This window comes from Hoplias malabaricus, chromosome X1, assembly GCF_029633855.1.
Source record: "Hoplias malabaricus isolate fHopMal1 chromosome X1, fHopMal1.hap1, whole genome shotgun sequence".
Classification (NCBI taxonomy): Eukaryota; Metazoa; Chordata; class Actinopteri; order Characiformes; family Erythrinidae; genus Hoplias; species Hoplias malabaricus.
Window position 1 is genome coordinate 2,611,066 of NC_089818.1, and position 17,798 is coordinate 2,628,863.

General features: G+C 41.5%; 1 protein-coding gene across 2 annotated transcripts in view; it reads right to left on the reverse strand.

The window, feature by feature from the left end:
* LOC136675509 (bromodomain and WD repeat-containing protein 3-like) overlaps positions 1-17,798 on the reverse strand; it is a 51,657-nt gene that overhangs the window by 24,812 nt on the left and 9,047 nt on the right. For both annotated transcript variants that reach the window (XM_066652067.1, XM_066652066.1), the window contains exons 4-18: positions 11,824-11,853; positions 11,256-11,315; positions 10,825-10,975; positions 10,648-10,746; positions 10,318-10,478; positions 9,443-9,664; positions 8,975-9,075; positions 7,735-7,805; positions 7,553-7,653; positions 7,413-7,453; positions 7,110-7,211; positions 6,730-6,883; positions 6,475-6,609; positions 5,929-6,057; positions 4,937-5,162 (exon numbers count right to left, since the gene is read on the reverse strand). In XM_066652067.1, the coding sequence (XP_066508164.1) occupies positions 4,937-5,162; positions 5,929-6,057; positions 6,475-6,609; positions 6,730-6,883; positions 7,110-7,211; positions 7,413-7,453; positions 7,553-7,653; positions 7,735-7,805; positions 8,975-9,075; positions 9,443-9,664; positions 10,318-10,478; positions 10,648-10,746; positions 10,825-10,975; positions 11,256-11,315; positions 11,824-11,853 (1,783 nt within the window). The remainder of the gene's footprint in view (positions 1-4,936; positions 5,163-5,928; positions 6,058-6,474; positions 6,610-6,729; positions 6,884-7,109; positions 7,212-7,412; positions 7,454-7,552; positions 7,654-7,734; positions 7,806-8,974; positions 9,076-9,442; positions 9,665-10,317; positions 10,479-10,647; positions 10,747-10,824; positions 10,976-11,255; positions 11,316-11,823; positions 11,854-17,798) is intronic.

The window sequence follows — 17,798 nt, forward strand, 5'->3', positions numbered from 1 at the left end:
TCTTTACCCTTGCTAGGATCCTGGAGGGTGCGTGGGAGTTTGCTCAACCAGTCTACATGTGTTTTGTGGATCTGGAGAAAGCATTCGACTGTGTCCCTCGGGGTATTCTGTGCAGGGTGCTCGGGGAGTATGGGGTACTGGGTTCTTTGCTACGAGCCATCCAGTCCCTGTATAAACAGAGCAGGAGTCTGGTTCGTATGGCTGGCAGTAAGGAGTTAGAAACCAGAATGGAGTTGGACTACGTCAGGGCTGCCCATTGTCACCGGTTCTGTTCATAACTTTTATGGACAGAATTTCACGGCGTAGCCAAGTGGCGGAAGGTGTCCGGTTTGGTGGTCTCAGTATTCCAGGTCGGCTTTTTGCGGATGATGTGGTCTTGTTGGCTTCATCGAGCTGGGACCTCCAGCTCTTGCTGGACCAGTTTGCAGCCGAGTGTGGAAGCGGTAGGGATGAGGATCAGCACCTCCAAGTCCGAGTCCATGGTACTCAGAAAAAGTACCAGAAAAGGGTGGAGTGCTCTCTCCAGGTTGGAAGTGAGATCGTGCCTCAAGTGGAGGAATTTAAATACCTCGGGGTCTTGTTCACGATTGAGGGAAAGATGGAGCATGAGATTGACAGGCGGATCGGTTCAGCGTCAGCAGTAATGCGGGCTCTGTACCGGTCCGTTGTGGTGAAGAGAGAGCTGAGCAGAAAAGCAAAGCTCTCGATTTACCGTTCAATCTATGTCCCAACCCTGACCTATGGTCACAAGCTTTGGGTAGTGACCGAAAGAACGAGATCGTGGGTACAAGCGACTGAAATGCGTTTTCTCCACAGGGTGTCTGGACTCTCCCTTAGAGATAGGGTTAGGAGCATACATACATACATACACGTCAAGAGGAGCCAGTTGAGGTGGTTCGTGCATCTGGTCCTGATGCCTCCTGGTGAGGTGTTTCGGGCATGTCCAATGGGGAGGAGGCCACGGGGCAGACCAAGAACATGCTAGAGAGACTACATGTCTCGACTGGCCTGGGAACGCCTCGATATACCCCCGGAGGAGCTAGAGGCAGTGGCTGGGGAGGGGGAGGTCTGGGTTTCTTTGCTCCGACTGCTTCCCCCGCGACCCGGACCCGGATAAGTGGTGGATAATGGATGGATGGATGAATATTAGCAAAAAAATAATAAAAATAAAGTTTATCAATTTGAAAATTAAATATCTTGTCTTTGTAGTGTATTCAATAGAATATAAGTTGAAAAGGATTTGCAAATCATCATATTCTGTTTTTAATGCATGTTTTACACAACGTCCCAACTTCATTGGAATTGGGGATGTAATCTAAATGTATGTAACCCTGCTTGTATGGTTTCCAAAATGCCTGTAACAAGTAGGAGATTAATTCCTTCCTCAATCTAAATGTGTATGATTTAATCAATACTAACCCCAAATAATCTTTGTATACCTGTATTAATGCTCTCAAGTTATTCATACAGAAAAGGAAATACGATACTAGAATATGGTTTTATCCACCATTATCTTTATAAGCAAAATTAGTAAATTGTATTCATGTTGGTTTCTGAACCAGAATCACAAGTTAAATCTAATGTTAAAATTAGCGCACTCACATTGTATTAACTAGGGGTAGGACTTGATTAAAAAAATTAATTAGCTTTGTAATTAATTAATTGAAATTAATCACATTTCAATATTTAGCATGAGAAATATTGATTTAAGTTTGGTTGATGAATAAATCAACGAACATAAGCTTAAATTCAAAATCTTGTTTATTTTCCCACCAGTCTACTACCAGTGAATTGGTAAATTTGTCTGAAGTGGACTCGACATGTGGTCGAGTGTTAACTGGTATATATATATTTCTTTCCTCTACTTCACGGAAATTCATTTTTCGCGGGTGGTCTTGGAACGCATCCCCCGCGAAAAACGAGGGATCACTGCACTTTTAACATTACTGAGCTGCGCACTAGCCCCAACATGTTTTGCGTTGAGGTGGTAACGAACAGTGGAAGTGCTCCTGTGATAAGCAAACTCCTTCCTGCATTAAGTGCATATAACAACATTTTTGCTTGTACTTCAATCTGGAAGTTTCTTGTTTTTAAATTTCCCATCCACCAGCGTAGTCTCTTCCGTCATCTTCATCATGTTCAGCACATTGTGCGTCGTTATAATTTGTATGCTTGGAACTCATGCACTGAGAAACGTTTCACAGTGCAAAGTGCGATTAAAATGCATTATTTTTTTATTTCGTTATTTTCCCCATAATTAATTCATCGAAATTAACACGTTAAAGTACCACCCATAGTATTAACGAGCGAGAGAGAGAAAGTTATCGAGATCTTGCGTGCTCTGAGATTCATCTCTTACACGCTCGGAAAAGGACACGTGTGAGGAAGAGGACGCTCTTACCAGTTCATTAATTAAAACATTTTAGTCATACTGAGCTCCATAAAAACTTAGCACAACTTAAGGAAATTTGTGTTTGGTAGATTATTTCTATGTTGTAACAATGCTTCTTAGCAATAACTCTTATACAGTTGGAAAGCCTGTTAATTCCCCATATAAATGGTGCCACATTTGTAAGGAACGTGTATTTGTGGGATGAGCATTAGAGCTGAGTATGTGGGTTACGCCCATGAAAAATTTGCCAAATCCTCTCTGCCAATGCTAAATGGCTTATTCTGACATTGATTCATTTGGTGTACTGGATGATTGAAGTCTGAGGAAACAAGACAAGTGTGGAAGAACCATACACAGCCACAACAGTCTGGTCACTCATGCGGGTCACCAACTGCTGTGGGATGGCATCCAATTCTTCAACCAGCATTTGTGTTCAATGGGGCTGAGGTCAGGACTGCTGGCAGGCCATTCCATCCTCTTCACTAACAAAATTCTGAAGATAGCCTGATAAACCCCGTTAATCCGTGGGGCGAGCATTGTCCTATTGGAGGATAGAGTTCGGTCCCAGACTGTGGAGATATGGGATTGCCACTGGTTGCAGAATTTCATTTTGATATCTCTCTGAATTGAGAAGCCTCCAATGAAGAAGAGCCTCATTTTTCCAGTGAGGAAGATGCCACCCCACACCATCACACAAAACAAGCTGTTTGGCACTGGCAGAGAGGATTTGGCAAATTTTTCCATGGGAGTAACCCACATACTCCGTTTCTACTGCTCATCCCACAAATGTTCCTTACAAATGTGGCACCATTTAAAAGGGAAATGAACAGGCTTTACAACTGTATAAGATTTACTGCCAAGAAGCATCGTTACAACAAAGAAAACACGAATTTCCTTACTTTGTGCTATGTTTATTTAAGCCTTCTTAAGGGAAATAACTTTGTCAGTTGCAACTTACTGTATTTGTCTGTTTTTGTTTTCTTTTATTGCCATGTGTTTTTTCTAAGGTGGATTAAAGTATGTGAAACTTATTTATTGGCCAGAATAAGGAATCACATCTGAGATTAGTCGATAGATAAGATAGGGATCTACAGACTCCAGACACCAATTCTGAAACTGATTAACAAGGCACATCAACAACCTGCCAGCTCATCTTCCACGCAAACAGACCTGCTGTATCCTTCCTCTTGGTGAGACAGCTTCAAAGTAAGCCTCAGATCTCATTTTTCAGAGTTGGTGCCTAATCTATTTTAATTAATTTGACATAATGGATTATTTTAATAAACTTAAGAATGGTGGTGGTGGTGGTGGGGCGCATGTATGATGTCATTAAATAAATGCATTCCCACAGTAAATGTGCAGTAAAGATTGGATAATGAAGAACAGAGTCCCACTCTGTTTAATTTATATATTACTGAACTGGCTGAGTATTCTATGTACAACAGGAAAACATTGTCTATTATTCATTATAAGAGTTTTTAATTGATGTAATACAGCTGACTTGAATGTAATGTGATTTTTGTAACTTAAACCTTTCCCGATTATTAAAATATTTAAATAAATACATTAATTAATCAAATGGACTGACTGGCTGGCTGAAAAACTAAACTAGTCCAGTAACATACCTGGTCTCTTAATGCATGACAACAAAATTAAATGTCTCCTCTACACAGACGCCCTAGTCTTAGTGTCACCTATGAGAAAGGGACTATAATACAGACGAGAAACTCTGGAGAGCTTCTCTGTGACACGGGCTTTGAAAATATGGCACGGACAGAGCTGGAGATCCAGAGCGGCCCGGCTGTGCCCCCACTGTGATGTTGCAGCGATAGAGACAGAACTGCACTTCCTCACAGTGTGTCCACTCTTGCACTCGATCAGGAATTTATTATAATTTCAAAATTCCAACTGGCTACTTTAAAGCTTTTCAATCTGGTTTAGTGTGTCGATTACTTCCCTGAGATCTGGAATGTGGATTGAACAGCTATCTTTAAGAATAGAGATAAATTCTACCAGAATAATTACCAAGGCATCTGTGTGAACAGTAACACTGAATTTAAATGTGTAGCATCATCAACTTTAGACTATTAAACTTCCATATGAAGCACAGTGTCTTGAGTAAAAGTCAAATTGGATTTTTACTAAATCACCACAACAAACTCTTCTCATGTGCGCAGAGTGAGACAGGGATGCTGCTTAAGCCCAACGTGTATATTAACTAATTGGCCATGACTCTGGAGCATTCTATACACGACTCAGATCAAATTCCTGCTCTATGCAGATGACAGGGTTCTGCTGTCCCCAACAGAACAGGGTCTACAGCAGAACCTGGACTTGCCGGAGTAATGCCGCCAGAACTGGGCCCTGACAGTAAACATAAAACTGACAAAACTTTATGACATTTAAGAAGAAATCCAGGTCTCAGGGAACAACACATTTCTGTTAGGCACTAAAATCTATAATATAACAGCTTCTGAGACCTGGACTGAGAGAGAGAGAGAGAGAAAAATAAACTCTGGGAGTAAAGTGAAGTAAGTGTATTACTGGTGGCAACGTATCCGAGCTGAGGAATCAGGTGCTCGTCCATGACGTTCTCTCGGCCTGGAACCAGCCTTTGGAACCGAGGAGGATGAGGATTTCCATCCACATCTACCAGGAACGGTGGAGGCATCAGGTGAGGAGCCTGCTGTGTCTGCTCGTCCAGTACAAAACCGTTTGAGTCCCGGATCAGAGGACGGTAATCCGTGTGGAAGAAAACCTGGTCTGGAAGCTGCATACAAACAAACAACTGTTCAGAATACGACGCTCATCACCTGGTTCCTTAAAAGCACTCAGATCTGTTCAGTTGACTAACAAGGAAACTAACCCTAACCCTAGGATTTAATACAGGGGAAAAAAACATAAATCAACTAATGACTGTACAAACAAATTAAGAATGTTTACATCTGCGTTCTTTATTCAGGGAATGGATCACAGAATGGACTTATTAGCTTCAACACAGCTCACCTAATCCCTATTTCTGAATGGGGATCCCTGGCAGAACCTGTTATTGCAAACAGTTGCTGGCTTTTTTGTTTATTTACTGACAGATTAATTTTGTTTAAACCATACCAACACACTAGTACAAACATAACTAAAGTAAATATTAATTTTATCCACATTCTCTACATAAATAAAACCCGCTATAAAACTACAAAATGTAAATGTTAAGTATAATTTGAGGTGAAGCGGTGTACGGCCCATGATTTAAGTCTTTGTGCAGTTTATGATGTTACTCCTGTGACAATGAAACACTGAGAATCCCTTTGCTGCTACTGACAACACAAATACACTAAAAACTAAGAAAGGGGTGGGGGGTGTAATGTACAGTGTAATATCAGTTAATGTTAAGAAAATACTGTGTTACACATCAGTGCACAAGGCAGCATTCCTCCTCCTGAGGGAAATCAAACTTCACAGAATTATTTTATTTAAGGCCTCATCTTTGGGTTTTACTCAAATCATTAATAACACACAAGTTTAAGACACATCAAAACCTTTTCGTAAGGCTTAGAACTTCCAAATCCAAAAATCAGCAGATGACCATGAGAGTCCGTGCAGGCAAAACGATGACCGTCAGGGGTGAATTTACAGTCAAATACAGCACCATGTCCCTGGCCCTCAATCTGAACACAAAAAACAGTAAAATACAACAAACATTTACACACTGTCCAGAAAGTCATGCATGACAACCTGTGGAGTCCATGACTGCCTTCCTGATCAAGACCTAACAGCTAAATTCCTCAGACACTCTTTTGTCACTTGAATCATACTCCTCACTGTGGACAAGTCTGTCTTCCAGAGGATTCTTGATTGCTTGATTAATAATTTATTACTGCATGCTTTAAAAAATACCCCCCACACACACCTTAGAGATTTCACATATTTGTATATTTGCTCTCGTTCATTAAAAAACAGCTAAAATTCTAGGATGGTGAATCCTAGCTGAATAAATTAAGCTTTTAAGAAACTGGATCCGAGTAAACTTCACTCATTTAAAAATAATTCAACGTTGTATAAATGAATAAACATGGATACTGCACCATGTTAAAGTAATGTTGAGTCTTGATGCCTTTCATGAGGTCCCATATGAAAATGTTCCCATCATGCCCCGCAGACAGGATGACGCGGGGATCATAAGGATGTGGCTCCAGCACAAAAACTTCAGCCTCATGACCCTGAAGAGGAGAAGTTACTCTTTAAGGTGAAAGATTGAACCAGAGACACCACAGGGTACATTTCAGCATGGACCATCACCATTTAAAATTTATTCAGAGCAGCAATTCCTGGATTTTTACCTTCAGGATGTGCAGCAGCTGGCCTGTGTAAGAGTTCCACACTTTGAGGTGGTGATTGTTGACCGCTGTGATGACGGTGTTGTCATGCCGATCCCATGACACCATGGTCACCTTGGGTTTAAAAAAGCTCTCGTCCTCATTTAATGCACCAGAGCTGATATCAAAACCAAGGGGCAAGAAAAGGGAATGATATATAGCTGAACACTGTGGAGATCAAGTCTAACCCTAACCACAATTAACAGTTACATATTCCATAATGAGAGAGAGTGCTGAGTGAATAATGTAAGGATATAATTTAAACTGTACTATAGCTTTCTGTATAAATTCTTCTGTATAATATGTATTATTCCTCAATCATCCATAAAGTGAGGAAGGTTCACCCTGGCAGAGTTGCAGACATGTCCAGCAAAATACTTCTCCACTGATACCTCTGATGGAGTTGCCAAATACGAGCCGTGCCATCACGACTACCACTCACAAACCTGAAAGAGAATGATTTTTTAAATTTATTTGTTATATACACACAAAACATCTAGTCAGTGCTCATACCTAGAAAGAAGGTACGTGCAGTATAAATACATAGATATCCGCTCTATTAAATCAGAATATAAACAGTAAACAGTTATTTAATGTGATGCTGGAACGCTGTCCTGCTTGAGTGAGGGATTTTAAACAGCATTTACCTCTCTCCTGCATTGCAGAATTGGATACTGTCCACCTTGTCCTTAAAACAAACACAAATGCTGGAGTTAGAGCCGCTCTGTCTCTGGTGTCAGGATCAGCGACACCGGAGAAGATAGGCTGGCTTTAAATAAAAACTCACCGTGTGTGAATCAAGTTCTGCTACTTTCTCCGGACTCCCACCGCCCAAGTAGTAGATCCTGATCACATCGTCTGTGCTGCCTGTGGCCAGGAACATCCCCCCTGTGCACAAACAGCCGGTCTTCAGCATTCACCAAAAAAGTGGACGTAAACTGAGAAAAAGGCATGTCCCTTCGAGCATACCTGGGCTGAACGAGGAGCACACCATCTGAACACCTGGTCTCGGTCTCTCTGTGAACTTCTGAGGACGATCGCTGCAGAAGAGTGACAGCAGGGAGAATTAAATCCTTTGTAAAGTTTCAGGCAGACACAAAACTCTAAAAATTAGAGGTTTTATTAATTTAAACAAATACTAAATACAAGAAAGAAAAAAAGACATTTGCAAAAGAGGCCACATATGCTTTTGCTGGATAAATAAAATGGACTGGCCTAGAAGAGGCATTTTACTGACTGAATGACCCTAATGTTGAAAAGAGCATGAGCGAGTATGAACTTTTAGTTCAGCCATATTTTTTGAAAGAGAGAACTTAAGGTGGTGCTACTACACCCTCTGTTGTTAGTGCAGCCATATTTCACATTCCAGTTAGTGAACTAACAAACTAGAACTGGTTAGCGAAGACAGAAACACGCTCCATTTGTGTGTATTTGGCAAGACACCATGTACATTGTCTCAGGGTTGGTTAGTTCACAAGCTCAGCAGGACAGGTCAGAACTCTGCAACATTTATACACGTATTATATCTCACAGAGAGAGGGGGACTGCTGAATTTGTCTTATTTCACATGAGTGTGTGCATTTGCATGAAATACTGTAAACGGTAGTGTGTTTATTATACTCGATATAGCTTATACTTCAACTTAAACATGCTATAACCTGTTACATTGAATAAATAAGTAATTGTAATTCTTAAAATCAACAAAATGGTGTTGGTCTTCTCTTTTCTTTGGTGGTAGATCTAGTATTCATTTTTAAATGAAATGAAAAAAAAAAAAAAAAAAAAACAACACTGATGCTGCTGTTATATATTATGAACAAAACTTTGTGCTGTGTTTTTAATTTCTGCATTTGTTAGTCCTGCTCTCTATATTTCCTGTACAACACAATCAAATAATATAAACCACATGTAAACAAAGACACTGATATGAAGCACCAAAGCTTCTCCAGACCTTCCAATAACAATGGTATGTGTTTTGGGCTTTCCTGTTTTTGAAAAGCTAATGGCAGTCCAGCAAATCTAGGCTTGCCTAATTTCTATTCACTGTTGGTTTTCCCACTTTAGTGTTACAATCAGCAAATAAACCTTCAGTGCATTAAACTTCAAGGATGGGTTCACTCAATTTCACTGAAAAAATCTACCATAAAATGCCACACTCTCACTGTATGAAAGTTCAAAATTCAGTCCAGCAGGTCAGTACCATACTCACCTGAAACTGGTGTTGTATACATCCCACTGCCAGAAGCAGACGGTCGCATCCGTCCCAGTGGAGACCAGGAACCGCTTTGAGCCCTTTGCAAATGGAGAAAACTAAAGAAGAGAAATTAAAATGGTAAAAGGGGTCGAAGCAGTCAGTTGATATAAAATGCAAGATCTATGTGCTAAATATTTCAGTTCCAGGAAAAGTAAGGGGGCAACGGGGGGTTAGGGTGGGGGAGATGATTACTGGTTTAAAAAACACACTGACCAGTTCCAACAGAATCACTACCATCATCTCCCATAATCACAAAGAACTTGTGCCCTGGAACACACACCTCCTACAGTCATCCTGTCACCACCCAAACACAGACCTGACTAGATGTAACAGAGGGAACTCCCTTTAACACACTGGCTAACCTGATAAGAGAGAGAACACCAGGGGCAATAAACCTGCAATAATTTTTGCACCTGTGCTCACCTGTAGGGAGGTAATGGATCCGCTGTGGCCCTGTAGCACTGCGATGGGTGCGCAGGTACGAAGACACCACACGCGTATGGTTTTGTCACAGCTTCCTGCCGCAATCATTGTGTTCTCCAAGTTTACAGCAAGGTCCGAAATCTCCGCATGGTGCCCTCGAAGAGTGGAGTGGAGCCTCCCATCAAAAGAGCTCCAGATCTTCACTAGCGCATCATCTGAACCCTGAGGAAAGACAAGAAATAACATTATTTTCTGGAGCCAATACCCTTGGCAGAAAAAGGGTTCAAGACTGTTCTGAAACAGGTTTCCAAGAACAGGGGAACGATATATGAGGTTTAAAAAAAAAAAAAAAAAGCAAACGCAAAACTCTTACTATAAAGCAAATATTTATCACCAAAACACCCTGAAGTCTTCATATTTCCGCAATTATGTCTTTGTTCTAAACTCTGTCAGACTGTTAAATAAATGTTCTAGATAATATGCACTGTTAAGAATAAATGTATATATTGTTATAAAAATTAATACCAAGGGTTCACATGGTCTCATCTCAAACAAACAAACACCTCATCAGGAAACTGTAAATAATGAAAAATTCTTTATCACAATCTTACTGCTGCTGACAATTTTTTAATGAAGTATTTAGATTTTGGTGTGTCTCTGATATAAATAAATGGTAAGCATATTCTATAAGATATTTATATTTAAAATGGCATATATACATCTGCAGAAAATACAAGTGCAGACAATTGATTTCTCCAAAAAAAAAAAAAAATGTAAGTTAAAATAAAATATTAAAAATTGCCCAATAGTTTTTAAGTAGGATGAGGTATGTCAATATTCCAAAGTGTAAAGCTTTAAAAGAGGGAAACACTGACGGTGAAGATTCGGGCCCCTGTTCTGTCGAAGGCTATGCAGTAAACAGAGGAGAGATGTCCTAGGATCCTGCGGTGCATCTTCATGTGCTGATAGGTGCTGACAGGAAGAACTGCGCTGAAACGCTGAACGCCCGTCAGCTCCCTGCCTCGGAAAACCTCCACTACACACACACACACACAGATCCCTTAAAACTACAGCAGAATTTAAAAAAGGACTGCTTATGATTAGAAACAATTTTTTTGACTTGGGAGAACATGCCACACTTGCAGACAGTGACCCAAGAACAGGATCCAGAGACCCTGGAGCTGTGTCAATGAAACAAAACTCACCCACGTTGGGGGCATTCCTGGGAGTTAAAGGCCACTCCGGTGGTCTCCCTCTGTGGAGCGCCGCGAACGATGAGGCCTTCCATCGACTACTGCCACAATCTGCACCAAAACAGTGCACAACACGTCACACATTCGGATACCGCACAGAGGGTTAACCAAGAATTAATAGGACCTCACCTTTAGCCTTCCGGAGTAAAGAGTGTCTCCCTGTGCCCAAGAGGGAACGCACTCCTGGAACGCTGGATGGAATCTCCTGATCCAGAATGGGGCCAATCCGCTTACAGATCTGCAGCAGGTGATCTGCAGCTATGTGCTGATTGGCAGCAACCTATAGGTACATCACAGCAGGTGAAAATAATCATAATGTCCCAACATTTTCATTACATACAATATTTAATTTTTCAGATGTGTGTGAACAAGGAGACATGAGAGAGAGAGAGCTCGAAAGAGAGACATATACACACACACACCCTGGCTCTAAACTTCACATTATACATTAAGAAAAACATAAGTCACTAAAGCAGAGACAAGGGGCTTTTGATTGTTTTTTTGTTTTGTTTTTTGCTTACAATGCCAGGAGACAGACCCCAAAAAAAGTTAAAACTTACCAAGTCTTTGTATGATCTGGGATGTTCATTTCCTTCCCAGTCCAGTCTGTGTGGAAGCAGCTGAAAGAAAATAGAACCTTAGGTAAGGAAGGAAACTGGAAGTAGCGCTGACTGATTCAGGAAGAGTCTATAATCACTGTTTCTGATCGACACTGCCCTGCGATTTAAACTGGGATTGGTTTATCACCAAGACCTGTGTGTCTGTATGTGAGAGCTAAGTGCTGACCCACACGGTCAGATGGTCAGTGGTTGTGGTCATGTCCACAGAGCAGTGCGGATTCTGATTGGTTGTAGAAGCTGAATGTTTAAAACTGTCTGAGTCAGAGTTACACTTGCAGTTCAGAGTTTAGATTAGCAGTCTTCCAAATTGCAATCATGATATAAACAAAGCTCATTGCCCAGCCCTGCTCCAGAGAGAACATGTCATAGCAAATTTATGGAAGAACACTTCAAAAAACAATTAAAATTAAGTTAGCTCAGGTTCTGATCAATTAAAGGTGGATTCTTTCAAAACCAGAATTTTGCAATAAGGAAGAATTACAAAAAGAGGTTTGAAATATTTACTGACCTGATATCCCTCCAGTTCAGTGACAAGAGCCTGCAAAACAGCACAGATCAACACCCACAAAAAAACACCATAACAATCACACACTAACATGCATGCACAAAGACCCCCCCCCCCCCACACACACACACACACAATACCCCAAAGACCATATTAAAGGCCCTAATAACAGACACATACCACTATGTACACCTTAATCACCCCCCCCCCAACAAACACCCTAATCACACACACCACCATGAACACCTTAATCTCTCACACACCACAAAAAACACATTAATCACACACACACCATAATCAATCTCTCACATCTTAATCACACACACATAAACCTTAATCACACACACATACCCCTTTATCACACACACAACTACACCTAAACCTTAATCACACACACCGTTATCTAACACACACACCCCTTTCTCACACCCACCTACATCTTCACCACTCACACACCTACCTACACTTTAATCACACACACACACCTACACCTTAATTACACACACATGCACCTACCTACACCTTAATCACACACCTACACCTTAATCTCACACACACACAAACAACCTACACCGTAATCACACGCACACAAACAACCTACACCTTAATCACACACACAACTTACCTACACTTTAATCACACACACACAGCTACACCTTAATCACACACACACACCTACACCTTAATCACACACACACAGACCTGCACCTTAATGAAACACACTTACACCTACCTACACCTTAATCTCACACACACACCTTAATCTCACACACACACACATCTTAATCACACACACCTACACCTTAATCACACACACCTACACCCATACCTACACCTTAATCACACACACCCATACCTACACCCTAATCACTCACACACCTACATCTTAATCACTCACACATACATACACACCTACACCTTAAATCACACACATACCTACCTACACCTTAATGACCCACACACACCTACACCTTAAATCACACACACACACACACCTAAACCTTAATCACACACACACACCTTCCTACACCTTAAATCACACACACACCTACCTACATCTTAATCACAAACACACACACCTCTTAATCACAAACACACACACACCTCTTAATCACAAACACACACACACCTCTTAATCACAAACACACACACACACACACACCTCTTAATCACACTCACCCCTACACCTTAATCACACACACACACCTTAATAACAAACACACCTACATCTTAATTACACACACACACCTACCTACACCTTAATCACACACACACACACCTCTTAATCACACACACATACATACCTACACCTTAAATCACACACACACACACACACCTATACCTTAATCTCTCACACACAAACACCTTAATGACACACACACATAAACCTTAATCTCTCACACACATAAACACCTTAATGACTCACACACACCCCTAAACCTTAATCTCTCACACACACACACCTACATGACACACACACACCTACATCTTAATCCCTCATACCTACACCTTAATCACACACACACACCTCAATCACACACCCCTAAACCTTAATTACTCACACACACACACACCTAAACCCTAATCACACACACCCCTACATCTTAATCACACACACATACATACCTACACCTTAAATCACACACACCTACCTACACCTTAATCACACACACACACACACCTAAACCTTAATGACACACACACCCCTAAACCTTAATCACACACCTAAACCTTAATCACTTTCACACACACACACACCTACCTACACCTTAATCACACACACCTAAACCTTAATCACTCACACACACACCTACCTACACCTTAATCACACACACACACACCCCTACATTTTAATCACACACACACACACACCTTAAACCACACACACACACACACACACACACCTACACCTTAATCACACACACACACACACACCTAAACCTTAATCACTCACACACACGCCTACCTACACCTTAAACTCATACACACACCTCTTAATCACACACACACACACCTAAACCTTAATCTCACACACACCCCTAAACCTTAATCTCACACACACACACACACCTCTTAATCACACACGCCTACACCTTAATCACACACACACACCTAAACCTTAATCACACACACACACCTACACCTTAATGACACACACACACCTACACCTTAATGACACACACACCCATACATCTTAATCACACACACCCCTAAACCTTAATGACACACACACACGCCTACCTACACCTTAAACTCTCACACACACACACCTCTTAATCACACACACACACGCACACCTACACCTTAATCACACACACACACCTAAATCACACACACACACACACACTTTAATCACACACACACCTAAACCTTAATCACTCACACACATACCTACCTACACCTTAAACACACACACACCTCCTAATCACACACCCCTAAACCTTAATCACACACCCACAAACACCTACCTACACCTTAATCACACACACCTTAATCACACACACCCACACCTACATCTTAATCACACCTACCTACACCTTAAATCACACACACACCTACCTACACCTTTTAATCTCACACACACACCTACCTACACCTTAATCACACACACACACACCTAAACCTTAATCACTCACACACACCTACCTACACCTTAATCACACACACACACCTCTTAATCACACACACCTACACCACCCCTACATTTTAATCACACACACACACACCTTAAATCACACACACACACCTACACCTTAATCACACACACACACCTAAACCTTAATGACACACACACACCTAAACCTTAATCACTCACACACAACTACCTACACCTTAAATCACACACACACCTCTTTCACACACACACACACCTAAACCTTAATCACTCACACGCCTTTATCTCACACACGCACCTTAATCACACACACACCTAAACCTTAATCACACACACACCTTAATCACACACCCCTAAACCTTAATCACACACACACCTTAAATCACACACACCTCTTAATCACACACACCTCTTAATCACACACACCTCTTAATCACACACACGCACACCCCTACATCTTAATCACACACACCTACACCTTAATCACCCACACACCCCTACATCTTAATCACCCACACCTTAATCACACGCACACACCTACACCTTAATCACACACACACCTACCTACACCTTAATCACACGCCTACACCTTAATCTCACACACCTACCTACATCTTAATCACACACACACCTACCTACACATTAATCACACACACACATAAACCTTAATCACACACACCTACCTACACCTAAACCTTAATCACACACACCGTTATCTAACACACACACCCCTTTCTCACACCCACCTACATCTTCACCACACACACCCACACCTACCTACACTTTAATCACACACACACCTTAATGACAAACACACCTACATCTTAATCTCACACACAAACACACACCTACCTACACCTTAATTACACACACATCTACACCTTAATCACACACACACAAACAACCTACACCGTAATCACACGCACACCTACACCTTAATCACACACACAACCAACCTACACTTTAATCACACACACAGACCTGCACCTTAATGACACACACACACCTTAATGACACACACTTACACCTACCTACACCTTAATCTCACACACACCTACACCTTAATCACACACACACACACCCCTACATCTTAATCACACACACCTACACCTTAATCACACACACCCCTACATTTTAATCACACACACCTTAAATCACACACGCACACCTACACCTTAATGATACACACACCTAAACCTTAACACACACACACGCCTACCTACACCTTAAACTCACACACACCTCTTAATCACACACACACACCTAAACCTTAATCACTCCCACACACACCTAAACCTTAATCACACACACATACATACACCTTAAATCACACACACACCTACACCTTAATCACACACACACACCCCTAAACCTTAATGACACACACACACGCCTACCTACACCTTATACTCACACACACACCTCTTAATCACACACACACACCTAAACCTTAATCACTCACACACACACACACACCTAAACCTTAATCACTCACACACATACCTACCTACACCTTAAACACACACACACCTCCTAATCACACACCCCTAAACCTTAATCACACACCCACAAACACCTACCTACACCTTAATCAAACACACCTCTTAATCACACACACACCCCTACATCTTAATCACACCCACCCACACCTACATCTTAATCACACACACCCCTACATCTTAATCACACACACCCACACCTACATCTTAATCACACATACCTACACCTTAATCACACACACACACCTTAATCACACACCTACCTACACCTTAAATCACACACACACTTACCTACACCTTAATCACACACACCCATAAACCTTAATCACACACACAAAAACACCTACCTACACCTTAATCACCCACACACCTAAACCTTAATGACACACACACATAAACCTTAATCACTCACACACACGCCTACCTACACCTTAATCACACACACCCCTAAACCTTAATCACACACCTAAACCTTAATCACTCACACACACGCCTACCTACACCTTAAACACACACACACCTCCTAATCACACACCCCTAAACCTTAATCACACACCCCTAAACCTTAATCACACACCCACGAACACCTACCTACACCTTAATCAAACACACCTCTTAATCACACACACACCCCTACATCTTAATCACACCCACCCACACCTACATCTTAATCACACACACCCACACCTACATCTTAATCACACACACACACACCTTAATCACACACCTACCTACACCTTAAATCACACACACCTACCTACACCTTTTAATCTCACACACACACTTACCTACACCTTAATCACACACACCCATAAACCTTAATCACACACACAAACACCTACCTACACCTTAATCACCCACACACCTAAACCTTAATGACACACACACCTAAACCTTAATCACTCACACACACGCCTACCTACACCTTAATCACACACACCCCTAAACCTTAATCACACACCTAAACCTTAATCACTCACACACACCTACCTACACCTTAATCACACATATACACACACCCCTACATCTTAATCTCACACACACCCCTACACCTTAATCACACATATACACACACCCCTACACCTTAAATCACACATACACCTTAATCTCACACACCTACCTACACCTTAATCACAAACACACCCACCCCTACACCTTAATCATACACACACTTACACCTTAATAACACACAACCCAACACCTTAATCACACACACCTACACCTTAATCACTGTCTCTCTCTCACACACACACACACACCTACACCTTAATCTCTCACACACACACCTAAACCTTAATCACTCACACACACACACACACACCTACCTACACCTTAATCACAGACATACAGCTCAATCACACACACACCTACACCTTAATCACACACCCCTAAATCTTAATCACTCACACACACCCCTACATCTTAATCACACACACACACCTACCTACACATTAATCACACACACCTCTTCATCTCACACACACACACACCCCTTAATCACACATACACCTAAATCACACACACACACACACCTACACCTTAATCACTCACACACGCCTACACCTTATCACACACACACCTACACCTTAATCACACACACCTACACCTTAATCACACACACACACACCCCTACATTTTAATCACACACACACACACCTTAAACCACACACACACACACACACACACCTACACCTTAATCATACACACACACACACACCTAAACCATAATCACTCACACACACGCCTACCTACACCTTAAACTCATACACACACCTCTTAATCACACACACACACACCTAAACCTTAATCTCACACACACCCCTAAACCTTAATCTCACACACACACACACACCTCTTAATCACAC